The sequence below is a fragment of the Arachis hypogaea genome, chromosome 1 (assembly GCF_003086295.3).
Source record: "Arachis hypogaea cultivar Tifrunner chromosome 1, arahy.Tifrunner.gnm2.J5K5, whole genome shotgun sequence".
NCBI classification, from domain to species: Eukaryota; Viridiplantae; Streptophyta; class Magnoliopsida; order Fabales; family Fabaceae; genus Arachis; species Arachis hypogaea.
In genome coordinates this window covers 40302894-40326054 of record NC_092036.1, presented here as the reverse complement: position 1 = coordinate 40326054, position 23161 = coordinate 40302894, and the positions used below count along the sequence as shown (strand labels likewise).

General features: G+C 33.1%; 1 protein-coding gene and 1 non-coding gene across 2 annotated transcripts; one reads left to right on the top strand and one right to left on the bottom strand.

The window, feature by feature from the left end:
• Window positions 1–1446: 1446 nt before the first annotated feature.
• On the bottom strand, window positions 1447–1550 carry LOC112714648 (small nucleolar RNA R71). Its single transcript, XR_003159317.1, has one exon. It is a non-coding gene; the product is annotated as a small nucleolar RNA R71 (small nucleolar RNA).
• Window positions 1551–18867: 17317 nt separating this feature from the next.
• LOC112802969 (putative lipid-binding protein AIR1B) lies at window positions 18868–19663 on the top strand. Its single transcript, XM_025846409.3, has one exon. The coding sequence runs from the start codon at window positions 18959–18961 to the stop codon at window positions 19406–19408; it is 450 nt and encodes a 149-aa protein (XP_025702194.1). The 5' UTR covers window positions 18868–18958; the 3' UTR covers window positions 19409–19663.
• The last annotated feature ends 3498 nt before the right edge of the window (window positions 19664–23161 follow it).

Sequence of the window (23161 nt, the reverse complement as noted above, 5' to 3'; positions counted from 1 at the left end):
TTCGAAATTTTGGGTTGACTTGGTCAAAAATTTTTCAAAATTAGTGTTTCTTACAAGTCAAGTCAAAATTTCAAATTTTAAAAAAAATCTTATCTTTTCAAAATCTTTTTCAAAAATCATATCTTTTTCATTTTTTTTAGCATTTTCGAAAATTTCAAAAATATTTTTCAAAATATTTTCAAAATCTTTTTCTTATCTTTTTATCAAATTTTCGAAAATTAGCTAACAATTAATGTGATTGGTTCAAAAATTTGAAGTTTGTTACTTTCTTGTTAAGAAAGGTTCAATCTTTAAATTCTAGAATCTTATCTTGTAGTTTCTTGTTAGTTAAGTAATTTTAAAAATTAAATCTTTTTCAAAATATCTTTTTCAAAATATATCTTTTTATCTTTTATCTTATCTTTTTCAAAAATTTTATCTTTTTCAAAATTTGATTTCAAAATATCTTATCTAACTTCTTATCTTCTTATCTTTTTCAAAATTTGATTTCAAAATCTTTTTCAATCAACTAACCAACTTTTTGTTTGTTTCTTATCTTTTTCAAAACCACCTAACTACTCTTCCCTCTCTAATTTTCGAAAATTCTCCCTCTCTTTTTCAAAAATTCTTTTTGTTTTAAATTTTAATTTTAATCTCATCTTATCTTTAATTTTCGAAAATTACTAACCTCTTTTTCAAAATTACTTTCGAAAATTTCTTTCTCTTCTCTTATTCTATTTAATTATTTAATTACTAATACTTCTCTTCACCCCCTCTTCATTCATATCCTAACATCTCATCTCACATCTCTGCCATCCTCACAGTTGTGTTTCTTTTCCACTCTTCTTCTACCCCTTTCTTCTTCCACTAACATAAGGGAATCTCTATACTAGATTCCTTTTTCTTTTCTTATTTTCTTCTCTCTCTTATGAGCAGGAACAGGGAAAAAGGCACTCTTGTTGAAGTTGATCCAGAACCTGAAAGGACTCTGAAGAGAAAATTAAGAGAAGCTAAATTACAACAATCCAGAAACACCTTTCAGAAATTTTCGAACAAGAGAAAGACATGGCAGCCGAAAATAATAATAATAATAATGCAAGGAGAATGCTTGGTGACTTCACAAAGCCAACGTCCAAGTTTGATGGAAGAAGCATCTCCATTCCTGCCATTGGAGCCAATAACTTTGAGCTTAAGCCTCAACTAGTTGCACTAATGCAACAAAACTGCAAGTTTGATGGGCTTCCATCTAAAGATCCCTATCAGTTTTTAACTGAGTTCTTGCAAGTCTGTGATACTGTAAAGACGAATGGAGTTAATCCTGAAGTCTACAGGCTCATGCTTTTCCCTTTTGCTGTAAGAGACAGAGCTAGAATATGGTTGGATTCACAACCTAAGGATAGCCTGGACTCCTGGGATAAGCTGGTCACTGCCTTCTTAGATAAATTCTTTCCTCCTCAAAAGCTGAGCAAGCTGAGAGTGGATGTTCAAACTTTCAAACAAAAAGATGGTGAATCCCTCTATGAAGCTTGGGAAAGATACAAGCAGCTGACCAAGAGATGTCCATCTGACATGTTTTCAGAATGGACCCTATTAGATATATTCTATTATGGTCTCTCTGAATTTTCGAAAATGTCACTGGATCATTCTGCAGGTGGATCTATCCACCTGAAGAAAACGCCTGAAGAGGCTCAAGAACTCATTGACATGGTTGCAAACAACCAGTTCATGTACACCTCTGAGAGGAATTCTGTGAATAATGGGATACCTCAGAAGAAAGGAGTTCTTGAAATTGATGCTCTGAATGCCATATTGGCTCAGAACAAAATGTTGACTCAACAGGTCAACATGATCTCTCAAAATCTGAATGGATTGCAACATGCATCCAACAGTACTAGAGAGGTAGCTTCTGAAGAAGCTTATGATCCTGAGAACCCTGCCATGGCAGAGGTTAATTATCTGGGTGAACCTTATGGAAACACTTATAACCCATCATGGAGAAGTCATCCAAATTTCTCCTGGAAGGATCAACAAAAGCCTCAACAAGGCTTTAACAATGGTGGACGCAATAGGCTAGGCAATAGCAAGCCATATCCATCATCTTCTCAGCAACAGACAGAGAACTCTGAACAAAATAATTCTAATTTAGCTAATATAGTCTCTGATCTGTCAAAAGCCACTTTCAGTTTCATGAATGAAACAAGATCCTCCATTAGAAATTTGGAGGCACAAGTAGGCCAGCTGAGTAAGAAAGTTATTGAAACTCCTCCCAGTATTCTCCCAAGTAATACAGAAGAGAATCCAAAAGGAGAGTGCAAAGCCATTGACTTAGTCAACATGGCCGAATACATAGGGGAGGAGGAAGACGAAAATCCTAGTGAGGAAGACCTCCTAGGACGTCCCTTAAGCAAGAAGGAGTTTCCTATTAAGGATCCAAAGGAATCTAAGGCTCACACAGAGACCATAGAGATTCCATTAAATCTCCTTCTGCCATTCATGAGCTCTGACTATTATTCATCCTCTGAGGAGGATGAAGATGTGACTAGTGAGCAAGTTGCTCAATATCTAGGAGCTATCATGAAACTGAATGCCAAGCTGTTTGGTAATGAGACTTTGGAAAGTGAACCTCCCTTGCTCATTAGTGAACTAGATACTTGGATTCAGAGAACTCTACCTCAAAAGAGACAAGATCCTGGCAAGTTCTTAATACCTTGCACCATAGGCACCATGAGCTTTGAAAAAGCTCTATGTGATCTGGGATCAGGAATAAACCTTATGCCACTCTCTGTAATGGAGAAGCTAAGAATCATTGAGGTACAACCTGCCTTGTTCTCATTACAATTGGCAGATAAATCCATAAGACAAGCTCATGGGATAGTAGAGGACGTGCTTATAAAAGTTGAAAACTTTTACATCCCTGCTGATTTCCTAATCCTAGATACTAGGAAGGAAGATGATGAATGCATCATCCTAGGAAGACCTTTCCTAGCCACAGCAGAAGCTGTGATAGATGTCAACAGAGGAGAGTTAGTCCTTCAATTGAATGGAGAATACCTTGTGTTTCAAGCACATGGCCATCCCTCTGTGACAAAAGAGAGTAAGCATGAAGAGCTTCTCTCAGTTCAAGGTCAAGAAGAGCCCACACAGTCAAACTCTAAGTTTGGTGTTGTGAAGCCACAACCAAACTCTAAGTTTGGTGTTCAAACCCCATATCCAAACTCTAAGTTTGGTGTTGGGACTAGACAACATTGACTTGATTGCTCTGTGGCTCCATGAGAGCCACTGTCAAGCTATTGACATTAAAGAAGCGCTTGTTGGGAGGCAACCCAATTTTATTTATCTAATTTTATTTTATTTTGTTTCTTTGTTATTTTTGTGTTTAATTAGGTACATGATCATGAGGAGTCACGAAAAAATCAAAAAAATTAAAAACAGAGTCAAAAACAGAAGAAAAAAATTTTCACCCTGGAGGACGCACGGGCCGGCGTTCAGCGCCCAGAAGATGCATCTGGCGGGCGTTCAACGCCAGAACAGAGCATCTTCCTGGCGCTGAACGCCCAAAACAAGCAACATCCTGGCGTTTAACGCCAGGATGCGCACGCAGAGGACAATCTGGCGCTGAACGCCAGAAACAAGCTTGAAACTGGCGTTCAACGCCAGAATCAAGCATCACATGGGCGTTTAACGCCCAGAACATGCACCAATGGGCGTTTGAACGCCAGAATGGTGCATGAAGGCAATTTACACGCCTATAGGGTGAAGGAATGGTATTTCTTTTCACCTCAGGACCTGTGGACCCCACAGGATCCCCACCTCAGGACCTGTGGACCCCACAGGATCCCCACCTACCTTTTCTTTTAATCCTATTCACACTCTCCTAATCCAAATCTCATTCTCAATGTCACCCTTCCCAAAAAAAAAAAAAAAAAAAAAAAAAAAAAAAAAACCTTCACCAATCACATCAATTTCTCTTCCCAAGTACCCCATGCACCATTCACATCAACCTCCTCTTCCCCATAAACCCCACCTACCCCCATTACATTCAAATTCAATTTCCCACCCATTCCCACCCAAAATGGCCGAAACCTAACCCTCCCCCCCTCCCTATAAATACCTCTCCTTTCTTCTTTATTTTCACACAACACTACCCATTCTTCTCTCATCTAGCCGAAACCACTTCTCTCCCTCTCTTCCACTTTCTCTTTTTCTTCTTCTTCTTCTACTCTTCTTTTCTTTTGCTCGAGGACGAGCAAATTTTAAGTTTGGTGTGGTAAAAAGCCTAGCTTTTTATTTTTCATTCACCATCAATGGCACCCAAGACCGGAGTTTCCTCAAGAAAAGGAAAAGGGAAGGCAAAAGCTTCCACTTCCGAATCATGGGAAAAGGAGAGATTCATCTCCAAGAGCCACCAAGACCACTTCTATGATGTTGTGGCAAAGAAGAAGGTGATCCCTGAGGTCCCCTTCAAGCTCAAAAAGAATGAGTATCCGGAATTCCGACATGAGATCCAAAGAAGAGGGTGGGAAGTCATAACCAACCCCATGCAACAAGTCGGATTATTGATGGTTCAAGAGTTCTATGCTAATGCATGGATCACTAGGAACCATGATCAAAGTATGAACCCGAATCCAAAGAACTATCTCACAATGGTTCAGGGGAAATACTTAGATTTCAGTCCGGAAAATGTGAGGTTGGCGTTTCATCTACCCATGATGCAAGGTGATGAACGCCCCTACACAAGGAGGGTCAACTTCAATCAAAGGTTGGACCAAGTCCTAATGGACATTTGTGTGGAAGGCGCCCAATGGAGAGTAGACTCCAAAGGCAAACCAGTCCAACTAAGAAGACTGGACCTCAAGCCTGTAGCTAGAGGATGGTTGGAGTTCATCCAAAGATCCATCATCCCTACAAGCAACCGATCTGAAGTTACTGTGGATCGGGCAATCATGATCCATAGCATCATGATTGGAGAGGAAGTAGAGGTTCATGAAGTCATAGCCAATGAACTCTACAAAATAGCTGACAAGCCTTCATACATGGCACGGCTAGCCTTCCCCCACCTCATATGCCATTTATGCTACTCAGCTGGAGTTATCATAGATGGAGATGTCTCCATTGAAGAAGACAAGCCCATCACCAAGAAAAGGATGGAGCAAACAAGGGAAGTTCCTCACGGCCCCCAAGGAGAACATGAGGAAGTTCATCAACAAATGCCTCATGGAATGCACTTTCCTCCCAACAACTATTGGGAGCAACTCAGTACTTCCTTAGAAGACTTGAGCCAAAACATGGAACAACTAAGGGTGGAACACCATGAACACGCCCTCACTCTTCAAGAAATAAGAGAAGATCAAAGAGCTATGAGGGAGGAGCAACAAAGGCAAGGAAGGGACATAGAAGAGTTGAAGAACATCATTGGTCCTTCAAGAAGAAGACGCCACTAGAGGTGGATTCATTCCTTGTTCTTTATTTTCTTTTTGTTTTCTGTTTTTAAGTGTTATGTTTATCTATGTTTTTGTGTTTCTACTTCATGATCATTAGTGTGTAACCATGCCTTAAAAGCTATGAATAAAATCCATTAGTCTTTCACCTCTCTTAAAAGAAAAATGTTTTAATTCAAAAGAACAAGAAGTACATAATTTTCGAAATTATTAGTGAATTTAATTTAATTATATTGATGTGGTGGCAATAATTTTTGTTTTCTGAATGAATGCTTGAACAGTGCATATTTTTGATCTTGTTGTTTATGAGTGCTAAAATTGTTGGCTCTTGAAAGAATGATGAACAAAGAGAAATGTTATTGATGAACTGAAAAATTCATGAATTGATTCTTGAAGCAAGAAAAAGCAGTGAAAAAAAAAAAAGTGGCGAAAAAAAAAATAGAAAGAAAAAGCAAGCAGAAAAAGCCAATAGCCCTTAAAGCCAAAAGGCAAGGGTAGCAAGGATCCAAGGCTTTGAGCATCAATGGATAGGAGGGCCTAAGGAAATAAAATCCAGGCCTAAGCGGCTAAATCAAGCTGTCCCTAACCATGTGCTTGTGTCATGAAGGTCCAAGTGAAAAGCTTGAGACTGAGTGGTTAAAGTCGTGATCCAAAGCAAAAGAGTGTGCTTAAGAGCTCTGGACACCACTAATTGGGGACTTTAGCAAAGCTGAGTCACAATCTGAAAAGGTTCACCCAGTTATGTGTCTGTGGCATTTGTGTATCCGGTGGTAATACTGGAAAACAAAGTGCTTAGGGCCACGGCCAAGACTCATAAGTAGCTGTGTTCAAGAATCAACATGCTTAACTAGGAAAGTCAATAACACTATCTGAAATTCTAAGTTCCTAGAGAAGCCAATCACTCTAAACTTCAAAGGAAAAAGTGAGATGCCAAAACTGTTCAAAAGCAAAAGGCTACAAGTCCCGCTCATCTAATTAAATTAATATTCATTGATATTTTGGACTTTATAGTATATTCTCTTCTTTTTATCCTATTTGATTTTCAGTTGCTTGGGGACAAGCAACAATTTAAGTTTGGTGTTGTGATGAGCGGATAATTTATACGCTTTTTGGCATTGTTTTCATATAGTTTTTAGTAAGTTTGAGCTACTTTTAGGGATGTTTTCATTAGTTTTTATGTTAAATTCACATTTCTGGACTTTACTATGAGTTTGTGTGTTTTTCTGTGATTTCAGGTAAATTCTGACTGAAATTGAGGGATTTGAGCAAAACTCTGAAGAAGGCTAACAAAAGGACTGCTGATGCTGTTGGATTCTGACCTCCCTGCACTCGAAATGGATTTTCTGGAGCTACAGAACTCCAATTGGCGCGCTCTCAACGGCGTTGGAAAGTAGACATCCAGGGCTTTCCAGCAATATATAATAGTCCATACTTTATTCGAAGAATGACGACGTAACTTGGCGTTGAACGCCAAGTACAAGCTGCTGTCTGGAGTTAAACGCCAGAAAAACGTCATGATCCGGAGTCAAACGCCCAAAACACGTCATAACCTGAAGTTTGACGCCAAGAAATGCCTCTACACGTGAATTCATCAAGCTCAGCCCAAGCACACACCAAGTGGGCCCCGGAAGTGGATTTATGCATCAATTACTTACTCATGTAAACCCTAGTAGCTAGTCTAGTATATATAGGACATTTATCTATTGTATTAGACATCTTTGATCTCAGTTTTGTTTTATTCTTCATCTTAGGGGATCATTGATCACGTTAGAGAGGGCTGGCCATTCGGCCATGCCTGAACTCTTTGCTTATGTATTTTCAACGGTGGAGTTTCTGCACACCATAGATTAAGGGCGTGGAGCTCTGCTGTACCTCAAGTATTAATGAAATTCTATCTTCTTCTATTCAATTCTCTTTTATTCTTATTCCAAGATATTCATTCGTACCCAAGAACATGATGAATGTGATGAGTCAGATTACCCTCATTATCATTCTCAATTATGAATGTGCGTGATTGACAACCATGTCCGTTCTACATGCAACAGAGCTTGAATGCGTATCTCTTAGATTCCCCAACAGAATCTTCGTGGTATAAGTTAGATAGTTGGCGGCATTCATCTGGATCCGGAAAGTCCAACCTTGTCTGTGGTGTTCCGAGTAGGATCCTGGGAGTCCGGAAAGTCCAACCTTGTCTGTGGTGTTCCGAGTAGGATTCCGATCATGAATGACCGTGACGTGCTTCAAACTTTAACCTGCTGGGCGTTGGTGACAGACGCAAAAGAGGGATTCTATTCCAGTAGGAGCGGGAACCAACCGGTGATTAGCCGTACTGTGACAGAGTGCGTTAGCATAGTTTTCACTGCGAGGATGGGATGTAGCCATCAGCCATGGGTGATGCCTCCAGACTGGTTAGCTGTGCGAGTGACAGCCGCACAGGTTATTTCCCCGTGAGGAATGAAAGTAGCCACAGTTGATGGTGAACCCCTATACAAATCTTGCCATGGAAAGGAGTAAGAAGGATTGAGTAGAAGGAGTAGGAGAGCAGGCGTCCAAGAGCTCTACAGCATCTCCATCCGCTTATCTGAAATTCCCACCAATGAATCTGCATAAGTGTTCTATCCCTTTTATTATTTATTTCTTTTTATTATTCCTATCCTCAAACCCATAAATAATGTTTAATCTGCCTGACTGAGATTTGCAAGGTGACCATAGCTTGCTTCATACCAACAATCTCTGTGGATTCGACCCTTACTCACGTAAGGTTATTACTTGGACGACCCAGTACACTTGCTGGTTAGTTGAACGAGATTGTGAAGAAAATAAACAATGCCCTCAGATTATACATCTTTTATAAATCCAATTACAAGAAAAAAGGGAATCACAATTTCGTCCACCAACAAGCTTCCCAATCTAGAATGTTAATGGATATATGTTTTATTCTTTATAATGGTCAGTGAAAAAGAAAATAGATAACACAGAAGTCTGGGTTTGTGGGGATGCACAAAATGATCATTCTGATTGGTATGGTGTGTTGCACAATATAATTTAATTAGATTTTTTTGTCACACTACATATAAGGTGTGTGCGTTTAAATGTGAATGGTATAATCCAAGTCCGCAACTAGGAACATGAAAACACAACTATTAGAATATTACAAGGTAAATGTGACTAGAAAATGTAGATATTACGATCCTTTTATTCTACCTCAAAATATATGGCAAGTATACTATTTTCTTTTTTTGGGGGGACATGCAAGTCTAGTTGAGTAGTTGTGGTTAAGAATAAGTCAAGAGGTTGCATCAAGTCTGATGGTGTGGTGCAAGACTGCATCTGAGCCGTACAAGAATTATGTTTATGGACTTGGGTTGTTCTTTGCCAACAACCTTTGCACCTCTACCTTGAGGGTTTCATCTGCCTCAACCACCAGCCTTGCTAATCCTGAGGAGGTCGATTTGTGGGAGTAGGTTCATAGGCTCACCCAGAGCCTTCAAGACCAAGGTTACCAGTTACATCTATCTAAGGAGAGGTATAACGATAACCTATCATGCATGGCTGCAAGAGATGCTTATGTTGCAGAGACGAAGTCCCTGAGATAGGAGCTCAAGCGGGAGCTAGAGTAGATTCGGTAGATGCGGCAACAGATGACAATGTACTATGAGCAGATGCACGCGTGCTGCTAAAGTTACTGGCAAAATTTATCCGAGGGTAACCTCCTCCAATTTTTCACCACCCATTTAATGGAATCCACCACTAATTTTGCCAAAAATTAGTGGTGGATTATAACATCCAACAGTAATAAATTTACTAGTAGATTTTTTTTATAATTCTACCGGTAAATTCGATAATGTTTGGCAAGTTTCTTTTTAGTGATTTAGGAAAGCATTATCAAAATCAAACTTCTCGATTCACCAATTCTGAGTTAAAGTAATACTAATGATGATTCTTATAAACAAAGGCCTCACCACAACTCTGTATATTTTTTCAAAATTAATACCCTCAAGTTAGTGAAATCCTTTGGCAACTAAGCATGCCTTCTACCTCAATATTTTGCCTTTTGGATTCTTTTTTATATCATACACCTACTTGTAACCAACAATGATTGCATAAGATGGAGGATCAATAAGAGATCAGGTTCCACACTTAGTTAAGGTTTCAAATTTCTTGTCCATGACTTGTTTATAATATTGACAAGTAACAACTTGTTTAGCATTTTTTGGTATCTGAGTAAGTAAACCTAAACAATTAGAAACAACCATTAAATTTCTATGTTTTAAGATACCAAACTTTGATCTGTCATATGTGGGTGTTAGGTGGAAGAAAGGTAGTGTTGTTGTTAGTGGGTGTGACAGGAAGAAGGTTAATCTCAATTCTAAAGATCAGAATAATACTAGTTACTGTTAAAGTATATGTATTGGTAGGAGTTGATAAATTACCACTACTTGAGTCAAGAGATTGAGAAAGGGAGACTTATAAGTGAGAAAGTTAGAGTGATAGGTGAATGAGAGACTATAATTGTTGGTGTAGAGAGTTATTTGTTGGGTGATGGAGATAAATGGTTATCAAATTAGGAAGGTATATCTGACTTTCTAGATTAGCTAACAAAGGGATTTCACCAAAGTTTTCATGATTAAAAGATTGAGAAGATTTTGAGTTAGAGAAACAAAAGCTACTCAATATCTAAAATAGAAAAATAATTTCATCAAACAATACATTTCTAGAGAAAAAAATCTTTTCCTATTTGTTGAGACATTTTATTACTAGAAACATAGTCTAGAAATATACGTATCTCATATTTGAAATCAAATTTTCTGTGTTATAAGGTCTTAACAAAGGATAACTTGTACATCAAAAAACTCTTAAACATATAATCAGATTGCTTATGAAAAAAGCCTCATAAAGACTTTTGAAATTCAATTTTGATATAGGCAATCTATTTATAAGATAGCATGCAATAGTGAAGGTAATATCCCAATATTCTAAAAGCATAAATGTAGTAGTTAAAAAGACAATCTAGTCTTGGTTATATGTATATGCTTCCTCTATATACTTTTTTGTCGTTGGTGAGTGTAGGGGTAAGATAAGCGATGAGAAATTCCATGTTCTTGTATTAAAGATGGAAAGAATTTCAGATTAGTTTGATTCTTTATAAGATTCTTGTAATTTTGAAAAGTTATCAATGGATAAGATTTGTTGACAAGAAGAAAAATGCATGAAAGTTTTATGAATGCATCAAGAAAGCATATATAGTATTTGAAACTAGATTTTGATGTAAACGGGGCTAACCTGCAAATATCTATATAAACTAACTCTAAAGAACAATTGATGCATTTTTGCCGCACTGCAAAATTCACAAACTTGATAAGGTAAGTTAGACTTTGAGAAGGGAATGTGACATTGACTTATCACTTTCTGAACATTTCCTAAATTGCTATGAGTTGGCGAATGTATTGTGTGATGATGCATGAGTTTGAATAGAAATTTTGGTAGAGTATGTAGAATTTGCTAGGGATTTGTTAGAATAGTGGAATTTAAGAATTTGAGATGTGAAGTGGATGATTTTGAGTTGAAATGTATAAATTGAGTAAGTTTGAATTTGGTGGATTGTTAATGTGTGAATTTGAGTGGTTTGGGGTCATTTTGATGAGTTAAAAGCTATTTTGGCTTGTGAACTTTTGGAAAAATTGATAAATTCTATTTTTTAGTTAAAATTTATTTTTGGCCAACTTCGGTGGGTTATAATTCAGTCCTCGAAGTTGGAAATTTTATAAAATTGGAGTTGTATGAAAATTTATTTATCAATCTTTCCAACGGTTCAAGAGTAGTTGAAAAATGAATTTTGGGGAAAAAGTTATGAATGTTTGAAATTTGGGTTGAAAAATTAGTTTCAGTAGAATATCAGCATTTTTGAAGTTTTGATATGTCATACGTATGCGGAACCCATTGTGCGTATGCGACTTTGTCACATTTACGCTCATGCGTACGTGACGCATGTCATGCGTACGCGAGCAAGCTTCACTACCCAAATATCTCGCGTACGCGAGGGTGGTCCACGTACGCGACTATGCCAATTTTTACCCTCATGCGTACGCATGTCCACCCAGTTTTGTAAAACTTGAATTTTTTGAGTTTTTAACCATTCTATTAGCCCTAAACTTCTATAAACCTCGATAAGAGTCTAGAGTCATTGTAATTAAAGATAGAAGAGTTAGAGACAAGACATAAAGAGTTGAGTTAGTGGATTAGAGAAAAATAAACAAGATGTGAAGTGATGCATGATGAGGACAAATGTGATGATGAGTGATAATTGATTATGATGACGAATGATGATGTTGAATGAGTTTAATTACTATTGAATATGAATTGAAATGATATTGAAAGGGTGATTGTTAATGAGATTGATAATGAAATTGATAATGAGATTGATATAGAAATTGATTTTGATTGAGATATATCCGCCTGAGTAGATGTAGTAGTGTTGTTCCATTTGCACCGGGTTATGATTTGAGTCTCCTGGGGTAGATGCAGTGGTTCGCCCCCACTTGCTCCTAGTTGAGAATGATATGTGATATAAAAATTTATTTGAGTCACGAATTTCTTTGGGTAGATGCAGTGGGTCAGCTCTACTTGCTCCAGGTTGAGATATAGATTCTGTTGACCTCGTCACAAGTTGTGACCGGACACTTTAACTTCCCAGATTTCCCCAATGAGATGAAAATTGATTGATGAATGATTATGAATATATGCATATACTCTTGGGAATGCAAGCTTAGGAACTATCTAGGGTTCGCTACTGCACATGTCGGGTTTGGCTATATAACTGACAAATAAGACTCATCAGTCATAGGACAGGCATACATCATTTGCATATGTTTGATTTATTTGGGTTTGATTAATTGTAACTGGTTTGCCTAATTGTATATGCTACATGGTTATATGCTAGTTGCTTTACTTGAATCAACTTGTGTATTACTTGTTTGCATTGTTTCTGTTTGCTCACCTGAGAAGTTCCTCATGCTGGTGTTGGTTAACGCTAAGGACTGATCTAGTTCTATTCTGTTTGGAGAGTTGTTAAAAGACAGAAAATGTTAAATCAAATTTAGAATCCCCTTATGATAGTTACCAAATTATGGATTAGAGAGAACTTAGGATGGATATGATGATGCATGGAGTATAAGATTGCTTAATGAGTTCCTATTGCCTTATGCAGTATCTATTTGGCATTTTTACCATACTGAAAACCCATGGGTCGGGGGTTCTCATTCCATATATATCTCTTGTTTTTCAAATGCAGGTCCTGGTGCTCAGCAGTGAGCTGTAATTCATATGGGAGATGGCGAAGTTTTCTAGACTCCTGTTTTATATTTTGTTTAGGATCTCTCCTTATTTATTTTGAAAATCTTATATATATGTAATTTTTATTTTGAAAACTAAGCTATAGAGGCCTTGATGTATATTTTGGGAGAGATAGAAAATATTCTTGTCAACTGATTTTTATTACTGTAACCCTAGCCGACTAAAACTTCACAGGTCGGGACTAGTAGCTATATATATATATATATATATATATATATATATATATATATATATATATATATATATATATATATCCTGTCTTTATTCTATTCTTCCTTAATGTTTTATTTTATTTCACTACAAGAAAATGAAACATTTGTAACAAAAACTTTGTAACAAATTTAAAATTGTTACAAAAAATTATTTTTTTGTGACAAAAATTAGTAATTGTTACATAATAATAATATTTTGTAACAACAATATAATTTGTTACAAAACGTTTTGATGTTTTGTAACGACTTGATTTTTTTGTTACAAATGATATTGGCTTTTGTAACAAACCATTGTTTTGTTGCAAAATTTTAAAATATTTTGTAACAAAAAACTAATTTGTCACAAAAATCAATATTGTTTTTAACAAGTTATTTGTTTGTCACAAAATATACTTTTTGTAACTAAAAAAATTATTTTAAAATATTAAAATCTTTAAGATAATTTTATTTTATTCTAAAAATTTTATTTTTAAAATATTATTTGTATTAATTAATTATTTTTTATAAAAAATTAAAGATTAAATGATTTATTTTTAAAAATGGTATATATTATTTTATATTTTTTATAAAATTAATATATAATTTACTAATACTTAAGTCTTAAATGTTGATTAAAAAATTATTTTTTAAATTAAAAAATTAATTGTTAAACATAAATAAAAATAGTTAAAATTTAAAAATAAAAATTTATTCTGCTATTTGCCATCCTCGTCCATTTAAATAAAATTTTAAAAAAATTTTTTAAGAATAAAATATAGAACTCTAATTTTTTTTCTCTCTCTACTAGTCCTAAATCCAACACTTATCATTAAGCCGGTAAAACCTTCGATTGTTAGAAATAAATAATAAATTATTTATATTGTGATGTATTAATTTGAATAATTAATATTTTGAATTTAAAATTATATTTTATAAAATGTGATTAATACGTTAATTTTATAAATTAGAAAAATAATTGTTTGATCCCATTGATAAATTGATAAATAAAATTATGTGTTCTGAAATTAACTTTTACCGTATTATATTTGAATTCTAAATTATTATTCTATCATGAATATTTTGTAAAATTATTATATTGATGTGTCACTGATGGAGGTATCTTTGCTGCCTCTATTTTTGTTTAGGTCCTTCACTTCCTTAAACTTGTTCTACTTCCATTTTTACTCTATTATTATCCAATTTTCTACTACAATTAGGTTGAATATTGATGCTAGTGTTGCCGTGGGACTGTTGAAGCTGCTGCTAGTTCTAATTCAGTTATCTTGGTACTCGTCTGATCTTTTTCTTAGGTTTGGTCCATTTACACGTTCTGTTTTGTCACTGCTATGGTTACCATATTCTGGTTTTAATTCAATTTTAGTCCTTGCTTTAAATTTCAGCAGATTGTTGATATTGGCAAAACTATGACATTGTTCATGGGGCTTCTTGTTATTGATCTTGTCCTAGATATTAATTGCTAATTTTATTTTATAACTTTCTTTTGATCTTTTAGGTACTTTACATCAACAAAGTGTTGGTGCTGAAGGTTTGAAAAATGTTTTAAAGCTTAGGAGGAATGGCATTACTGCATCTAATATAAGTAGTGTTGCTTCTTATTGTGTTGCAATATTATGCTTACTATTTCAGATTTTGTTTGTAGCTCCTTTAAAGCGCATGAGTAGCTTGTGTTTCGATGAAAAACTATTTGTTCAGTCACTTTATAAGGTGATTTAGTTTTCTTAGACTTCTATTATCTCATATTTAATAACAACCTACTATATTCCATAGATTTTGGAAAAAGAAGTTCTAATAAGAACATTTTCTTTGTGCAGGTTTTAATTTCTATCTCAGAAATTGCTTCCATTATTTTATACATTAGAGATATTGAGAGGCTTGTTCTACAATCACCAAAGTTATACAATTTGATAGATAAGGCTTCACTGCTTTTGAAAATTAGTAGGCATTTATCCTTTTTCGTGCTCTTATTGACAAAGAATCTAATTTATAATTAATGTTATATCTTGTTTCTAATTTTTTTTTAGTTTTTTATATTTTTTTTTATATCTTGTTTCTTATGTTAAACAGTGACAAGTGATTATTGCAAAAATATTCTATCATAATTATTATGATTATTTAAGTTAATTGTGTGAAATTTATGCAGATTTTTTTTAATGAATTGCTTTGTCAAGGTCTAAACTCTACTCTTTAATTGTTGCAGCCATCAAAAGGATTGTTGAGTATAGTTTTGTTTTTCCTGTGCATTTTTAAAGGAAAAACAAATCTTGTTTCTTAAGCTAGTGTTTTTTGGTTGGTGGTTTTTTCAGATGTGTGGCATTTATTAGAAGCTTCTCCATGAGAAAGGAGCTGTATGAATATGATGGAGTTTGTAATTTATAGTTTATATTTTGGAGATTTATAATTTCTTATTTTTCTTGTCCTATGTATCTATTTAGTTCATTAGGGCTTTTCAATGTGTCTTGTTAGTTTGTACTTTAAAGTTATATGTTGAAGATTTATAAAACAATCTTAGTTAAATGAAAGATATTTGAACTATCTATGCTATTATATATTATATAAATATTGACTTGTTGAGTAAATTAGTTAATATATTAATTAATTAAAAAAATAATATAATTTGGCAAATTATGTGTGTAATTTGTATTAAAAAATTATTACAAAATAAATAGTGTTTTGTAACTAAAGAAAAAAATGTTACAAAATCAAGTTATATTTTATAACAAAATTTTATGATAGGAAAAAATATATTGTCACCAAAAATATTTTGAAGATCAAAATTTGTTATCACTTTTGTAACGACTTTTGGTTTTTTGTATCAGAAAAATTTATTACAAAATATTACTTTGAATTGTAACAGTTCCATTTTTTGTTACAAAAACTTTTTGTAATGGAACATACTGCAACAGCCCTTTTTGGTTACAAAATCTTTTTGTTTCAAAATTTCGATTTTTTGTAACAATTTTTTTTTGTAACAAATCTGCTTTTTTTGTAGTGTTTCCACTTCCGGATAGCGCTTTATTCTTTTCATCGATACGCGAGCGTTTCTGTTTATGATATTTCTGTTGTTTAATAATTCCTTTCAACTATATATGTATTATAAATCTATCTTGAGTCGTATCACCTTATCATCATTGATTTATAACTCGAGCATAAGAATTTAAATATTAGGGTATTATACAACTAAAATCCCACCCAGCAATGAAGTTTGCAGTAAATTTTGCAAGAAATGAAATTCGCAACTAATTTTGCAACAAAATTCGTAACTAAAATCGCAGCAAAATTTTCAGAAAATGAAATTCATAACTAACTCTGTAACAAAATATTTGCAACTAAAATTGCAACAATAAAATTTGTAGCAAATTTTATGGGAAATAAAATTCGCAACTAATTCTGCAATAAAACTTTGCAACTAAAACTGCAACAATCAAATTCGTAGCAAATTTTCCAACAAAAACTACAACAATGTAATTCGCAACAAAATTCACAAAAAAAGAATAATTTACAGTTAATTGTGCAACAATTTTTTCGCATCTAAATATGCAAAAAATAAATTCACAATAAAATTCACATAAAAGTAAAATTTACAATTTTACAACTAAATTCGCAAATTTTGTTGCAAATTTTGCTAGGAATTTGACATAACTCAAATTTATTGTCAAAATTATCTATAAATTTTACTGCAAATATTTATTTCCAAATTTTTTAAGTAATATTTTTCTTTTTCTATTATAAAAAGTAGTTGTAAAATTTGCTGCAAATTTTAAAATTCACAGCAAAATTTCTATATCTTATTCGCGAATGATAAATTCACACTAAAATTTGTAATAAAGTTTTGCAAAAAAAAATCACAAATAATATCTACAGCTATTTTACTATTGTTTAGGAGTGACTTTCCTTTGAGTGTAGTCATTGGAGTGAGATAGTGGAAGCTAAGGTCCAAATTTCAAGCAAATTACAGTAATAGAATCAGAATTCATGTCAAGGTACAGAGGGGGCAAGGCATCGTTAATTTCCTACCCCAACGAGTAACGCTTATAATAGAAACACGCAATATTCCACGTGCAATGCATATTGCAAATTGCAAATTGCAAATCGTAAATGTTGCCATTCAATGAGTCAGAGGATCCCAATTGATCAATCTTACGGTGGAATCGGGTTCCTTGATAGATGCAAAAACATTGAAATTATGGATCCACAAGTTCATCATGTAGTCACAAGAGTCCAAAACCTTATTACCTGATAATACTATCTGCCAGCTAAAACTTTCACGTTCACACATGTTCATTTCATTAGCTTAATTTGTCTTAAAGTCCATTTAATTATTTTGAGCATATAGTTTGCATGGTATGAATATGTAGTATGTAAAAATAAACATGGATCTGAGTACCAAGAGAAGATAGAGTTATAATGTTACTTTTGCTCTTTTCTTTCTTTTTTTTTTAAGATTTATATGACAAGCATACAATGACAGAAAAGGATATAAAGTAATTGGAAAAGTATAGATAGACAATAAAAATATTAAATAATATGAATAATAGATATATTGAATGTTCATTTCACTAGGTATGCGGGTGATTATTTTAATATTAAGATTTAGGTGGATAATTTGGAAGTGTAGTGTGTTTTAATTTGATTGGTGATTGTTCATGTTGTTTAAAAAAATTATTAATTACCTAGCATAACCCAAAATAATTAATAGGTTCTTCATAAAACTATCTCTTTTAAAATTTAAATTCATAAAAAAACATAAGATAAATAATTATATTTTTAATATATTTTTTAAGTAAAAATATTTTTTAAATTTGCTTAAATAATATGTGCATAATTTTTTTTAAATGTCTTGTACTAAATTTTTTTTTAGAGTCTAACAGAGATTGAACTCTATAAAACTTTTAATCATACAAGTTCTAATACAATATCATTGAATTATTCTAAAAAATTTAATTTAATAGAAGAAGATACATAAATAATTATATGATTATATTTTTAATACACTTTTTTATACATGAGCTGTTTTTGGATTTATATAAACTTTTTGCATTAATTTTTTTTATTTATTATATATATATAAATATATATATATATATATTTGAGAATAACAAGATTTAAAGTTTGAATTTTAAATTTTCTTATCATAAAAATTCTGATATCATATCATAAAACTACTCTTAAAAATTCAAATTAATAAGAAGAGACATGTAATAACGATGATATTTTTAACATGGCCATTATTTCTTAATTTTCTTCATAGTACTCATTACTTTGTATATCTTATTTTTAATATAACTTTTTTCTTACTGTGTGTGCTTCCAGTAGTAAGTCTATATTATATAAAATGATTATCGTATTTTTTATATCAAAATACATCTATATGTACAAGGTAAAACAGTGTATTATATATAATAATTAAAGAAATGAAGTATTATTAGAGATATAGTTATTATTTATGTGTCTTATTTTCTACACTCAATATTTTATAAAAGAAATAATTTTATGATATGATATAAAAAAAAAGACATATATAAAATTTATATAAATCTAAAACTAACTCTTGCATGAGTGAATACATTAAAAATATTATCATTATATATATATATATATATATATATATATATATATATATGTAAAGTTTAAACAAATTTTTCTCTTTCACTAAATAAAATGTAAAATATATTTTATGTTCATATCATGTATGTTATGTCAAATAATAAAGAAATTTATATCGATTTACTAAGACAAAAATAAATATTCAAAATATTTCTTATAAAGTCCCTATTCCGATTTTTAATTTATTTGAAATAATAATAATAATTGTACGTCCACTCATGAATATTTAAAGTTAGAACAACTCATCACCCTCGCACTATATAAACAACCGTTCACTCCAAGTATTTCCCATCTTCAACAAACACTAATAATATCTTAATTAAGCTCAAGCACTTGTGAGTGAGTTACATAACTAATTATTAAGTTGAAGAGATGGCTTCCAAAACCACTTCCCTTGCTCTTTTCCTCACACTCAACATCCTCTTCTTTGCACTTGTTTCCGCTAACAATGCACCATGCCCTCCTCCACCAAAGCACAATAAGCACCACCACAAGGGTGGATCGGGTGGATCTGGTGGATCCGGATCCACTCCATCCACACCTTCCGGCGGGCGTGGCACTGCAGCCTGCCCACGTGACGCACTCAAACTTGGCGTGTGCGCCAACGTGCTCAACGGTCTTCTGAATGTGACTTTGGGGCAGCCACCGGTGGCCCCTTGCTGCTCCCTCCTTAACGGCCTCGTCGACCTTGAAGCCGCCGCGTGCCTCTGCACCGCCCTTAAAGCAAATGTTTTGGGCCTGAACCTCAACCTTCCCATCTCCCTTAGCTTGCTCCTCAATGTTTGCTCAAGGAAAGTGCCACATGGCTTCCAATGCAACTAAGCAATGATGCAAAATATATTTATGGTATTAGTTGTTGTTTTAATTTCCATTATTATTGTTTTCTTTTTCTTAATTTTTCATTATTAATTGGTGTGTGATTCTTGTACGTGCATGGAGAGATTAACTTCTCGTTATTGTCCCTTCAATTCATTGTATGCTTTATCTTTAGAGTGGAAGGGTCTTTCTGAAGCTGTTGAGCTATAGTGTACTTTATTTGATTGAGAAATGATTATATATTCCAATAATTTTTTGTTATTTTAATCTCTCTTTTCTATTATCAGCAAGCTAATAAATTATTTTCGCTTTCTTACTTTTTCCAACAACTAACAAGATAAAAATAAATCAGGAAAAATAAAATAAAAAGGGAGAATAAAGAAAGAAAATAAAAACAAGCATGTTAATAAACCCGGTACGGGCCCGTGAGAAGATTCTTGTATGGGATATGTCTAATCATTTTTTTTTAAATAAATACTATTTATACACTAAAATCGGCCACCAAACTCAATCACTAATATATTTATATATAAATATACGTGTTGTTTAATTTATTTTTAATATATATTTATATTCTAACATAACAAATACATATATTATTTAATTTATTTTTAATGTATATTTATATTTTAATATATATTTTATATTGATAACTGATTTTAGTTATTAATTTTAGTATACATGTAACATTGTTTTTAACGGGCAAATCTAATACAACATAAACTAAGTGGACCTTGTTGGATTTTTATAATCGCAAATGTTTTGATAACAAAAATAATTAGTCAAACATAATTTAAATTTATTTTATTTAATATTTATTAATTATTATAATAATTAATAAACATTAAATAAGATAAATTTTAGTTATTTTTTATTTTTTTAATATTATTATTTTATAATTAAAAAAATATATACCACAATATATTAAATGATCAATAATTAAACTTTAATCATGTTGTAATATAAGAGGCCCGAAATAAATATGTCGCATAGTAAAACCAAAACTAATTAAATAAAGGTCATCAAGGCCAAAAATGGTAAAGACAAAGAAACGGCCATTAAATTGCTGTCTCCTACGAGTTGCTTATATATTAGGGTTATAATTAGTATATCAATGAGCAAAAATAAAAAAGTTGTTTTTTAACTATTTATTCTCTCTATGCTACATATATAACTATTTCTTTTGAAAAAATAAAAAAGTTATGTAAGTAGAATACCCACAACTAATTGGCCCTATGATCACTCACTCATATAAATGACACTATCATATTTTTCATCTCTCAAACTCACTAACACTCATAAAACAAGGGAGAGAATTTTCACATTTCAAAACATACACATTTCATTATTGAACACACAAAATACATAAGGCATATATGCCTTTATATAGGCAAAGTTTCATACTAAAAGTTCATGATTCTACTAACTTCTTAATACACATACTTATCCAACTTTGCTTCTTCCTTTGACTATTCAAATAAGTAATTTCTAGCATATCTTGAAAATTCTTCATTAAGCTTAGTCATCAATTTTGAACCTTTCAATGCACTTCATGATTCTTCTAGTATGGAGGTGATGAGTGCAACTTCCTTTCAATTCCAATTCAATTTGATTTTGAACTTCTTCATTGTTGTAGAATGTTGTAGTTATACTACTCTCTTGAATGTTCTTGGTTATTCTCCAAATTTTCAACATCTTCTAGTAAATAGATGATTATTGTTTTCAACTCAAACTTTTCTTCTTCAATTCTTTAACCATGTTTCATGAAGATTCTAGTCCATGCAAGTTGATTTAAAATTTTAATCAACATTGCCTCCCTTAAATCAAACTTGCAGAATTAAGCATCTTCTTCAATTTGTAAAATAACTCGATCTTTAATGGCTTTATAAATATATCAGCAACTTGTTCTTCAGTTGGACAATACTCGATCACCGGTTTTTGTTTGTATCCTTTTGCAACTAATCTTGCTTTGAAACGATCAACTTTGCCATTGGGTTTGTACTTAGTCTTGTAAACCCACTTTACTCAAATTGGCTTCTTATCTGTTGGTAAATCGGTCAGCTCCCATGTGTCATTCTTCTCAATGGCATGAATCTCCTCATCCATTGCTTTCTTCCAATTGTTGTCTTTAAAGGCTTCTTCAAAGTTCAACGGCTCACAATCTGAAAATAGAGCAAAGTTTATGATTTCTTCATCGGACGGATCGTTGTCATTGCCAACTTCATAATCTGCTAATCTAGCAGGTAGTCTCCTCTCTCTTTGAGGTCTTCTAGATGATTCTGGTTGTTCGGTTGTGTCTGGTTGTCTTTCTTCATTATCATCACATGTATTTGAAATTACAATTGAATGCTTTTCTATCTTTGTATTCCAGTCCCACATGGCTTTCTCGTCGAACGTCACGTCTCTGCTGATGATTACTTTCTTTGTTTCTGGATTGTACAACTTGTATGCTTTTGAGTCTGTGCTATAGCCAATAAAGATACACTTCTCGCCTTTGTCATCTAACTTCTTCCTTAATTGATCTGGTACGTGGGCATAAGCGATACACCCAAAGACTCTGAAATGATGAATGGAAGGCCGCTTTCCACTCCAAACTTCCTCTGGAGTTTTATCACGAACACTTTTTGTTGGACACCTGTTTAAAATATGAACTGCTGTTGCGACTGCTTCTGCCCAAAACTCTTTAGGCATTTGTTTTGATTTGAGCATGCATCTGACCATCTCCATGATGGTTCTATTCTTTCTTTCAGCAACTCCATTTTGTTGAGGAGTGTATCTAGTTGTTAGTTGGTGTTGAATTCCGTGTTGCTTAAAGTATTCTGAACATGCAAGATATTCTGTTCCTCTGTCTGTTCTGAGAATTTTGATTTTACAGCCACTTTGTTTTTCAACAAACGCCTTGAATGTCTTAAAGACATCACATGCTTCTGATTTTTGCTTCAGAAAGTATACCCATGTATATCTACTAAAATCATCAATAAAAGTGATAAAGTACCTGCTACCACCATTACTTGGAACTTCTGCAGAACAGAGATCTGAATGCACAATTTCAAGTAATCTTCTAGCTCTCCATGACTTTCCTGTAGGGAATGGATCTCTGTGCTTCTTTCCCAGTTGACAAATCTCACAAATACAATTGGGAATATGAATCCGTGGTAGGCCAGAAACAAGTCCTTTTCTTGACAGATAGTTTAGGCCAGAAAAATGAAAGTGCCCAAACCGCATATGCCACAACCAGTTATCATCAAGTATCACAGAACTCATGCAAGAGGGATTAACATGTTGAATTTTTAACGGAAACATTCTGTTTGAGGTCATCTTTGCTTTATCTATGAACCTTCCGTTGTTGTCAAATACAGTACAATATCCATGATAAGTTATCATCTTATATCCCTTCTCAGATAATTGCCCCATACTTAGTAAATTGTAATCAAGTTCAGGAGCATAGAAAACATCAGAAATATAACTCAGAGAACCATCTTTCAATCTAATTGGTATGTGCCCTTTTCCTTCAATAGGGATCTTTGTACTATTACCAAACTTCAAATAATAGTTTAACTGAGTCATCTATTGAAGAAAATAACTCCTTTCTACCAGACATATGATTACTGCAAGCATTATCCAAGTACCATATATTTTCATCTTCAGCACATGAATTACTTGTAAAAAATAAAGTCTGAGTACCCGGATTATCATCAGTATTTTGATGCTGATTTTCTGCAACGTGTGCTTGATTGTTATTCACCATTTTGAATCTGC